Raw genomic sequence first — 1,510 nt, 5'->3', positions numbered from 1 at the left:
AACACACCATCCTCCCTCCCGTGGGGACTTTACCTTTGCTCTTTCTTGCTTTGCTGTTCCAATTCAAATTAGCACAAGGCTCACTCGCTCCAGCTGCCTTTTTTTGGAAGGAAGCAGATTTCCTGGAGCCAGGGCAGCCCCGGAATAATGGAGACAACTTGGATGAAGAATTACGTCAAGTTCACGAAGTGAAAGTCCATCGTTACAATACAACGGCAATTCAGAAGAAAACCCGGCTTTCATTTCCAAGTCCCGAGGCATTTCCTTGACTCTTTCAGCTCAGCCAGGAGGCTTCAGCTGCAGCATCTAAAAAACATCTTGATCACCCGCTTCAGGATCTCTTTTGTCATCATCCCATAAATGACGGGGTTTAACATGGGGAGAAGGAGCACATAGACGTTGGCCAGGAGGTTGAGAGTAGAACCAGGGATGATTTGTCCAAATTGGTATTTGCAGAAGGAGACAAAAGTTGGCAGGTAGTACAACAGGATGACACAGATGTGGGAGCCACAGGTGCGCAGAGCCTTGAGTCGGGCACCCTGGTACCGGCGCTGGAAGACGGCCCTGAGGATCAGCACATAGGACACAGCAATGAGCACAGTGTCCAAGCCAATTACTGAAATGGTCTTGGTTACGTCGTACCAGACGTTGAATGTGATGCTGTCACAGGCCAGCCGGGATAGGGTCATGAACTCGCAATAGATGTGAGGCAGGAGGTTATTTCCGCAGATCTTCATTCGCATCACGAGAAAGACAATGGGGAAAGCGAAACAGAAACTCCTTGTGAGAACCGCCAGCCCGATCTTCCCGACCACAGGCTTGGTGAGCAGGGTGGTGTATCTCAGGGGGTTGCAGATGGCAACGTACCGATCAAACGCCATGGCCAGCAGGATGGCTGATTCTGCGAAAAAACTCACATAGATGAAGAATATCTGTGTGAGGCAGGCAGCAAAAGAAATTTCCCCTGCTCTGAACCAGAACAAGGCCAGCATCTTGGGCACTGTGGTGGTGGATAACAGCAGGTCTGCAGCAGCCAGCATGGAGAGGAAAAGGTACATTGGCACATGGAGGCTTCGCTCTGTCGCTATGATGTAGAGGAGGAGAGAGTTCCCCAGAAGCACCGCAATGTACATCAGACAGAAGGGGCTGGCGAGCGAGACCTGAGACTCCTCCGTACCTGGGAATCCGGTCAGGATGAAGGTGACGGGGGTAAAAACGCTGTGATTGTCGGCTGGCATCATGCACCGTCCTCTGCAGTTTCTAGTCCGTTTCTAGGAGCTAACACAGAAGAGAAAATCAGTGAGACCTGGAGGGGCACCGGGGGACCGACTCAGAGACACCAGCAAAAACGTCTTTGTGCTGCCTGTCGGGTGTGAACAGGAAATCTACACACACTCCCCTGCTGTGGATCATCCCCATCCCCCAGGGGAAGACACTTGGGATATTTATGGCCCCTGGGGTGAGCAGGGAGCCCATCCATGGTTCCTCTCTACAGCACAATCTCTCCTCT

At 51.9% G+C, this 1,510-nt stretch overlaps 1 protein-coding gene across 1 annotated transcript; it reads right to left on the bottom strand.

Moving 5' to 3' along the window:
* Positions 1–293: 293 nt before the first annotated feature.
* On the bottom strand, positions 294–1,241 carry LOC142827361 (olfactory receptor 52B2-like). Its single transcript, XM_075922517.2, has one exon. The coding sequence runs from the start codon at positions 1,239–1,241 to the stop codon at positions 294–296; it is 948 nt and encodes a 315-aa protein (XP_075778632.2).
* Positions 1,242–1,510: the final 269 nt, after the last annotated feature.

The sequence above is a fragment of the Pelodiscus sinensis genome, chromosome 1 (assembly GCF_052426305.1).
Source record: "Pelodiscus sinensis isolate ZL-2025 chromosome 1, ASM5242630v1, whole genome shotgun sequence".
NCBI classification, from domain to species: domain Eukaryota; kingdom Metazoa; phylum Chordata; order Testudines; family Trionychidae; genus Pelodiscus; species Pelodiscus sinensis.
The sequence above is the reverse complement of the archived record's forward strand: the minus strand, read 5'-3'. Positions and strand labels throughout refer to the sequence as shown.

What these genes read in the sequence shown, in the direction of transcription:
- LOC142827361 (XM_075922517.2), bottom strand. Translation starts at nt 1,241, where the DNA reads ATGATGCCAGCCGACAATCACAGCGTTTTTACCCCCGTCACCTTCATC.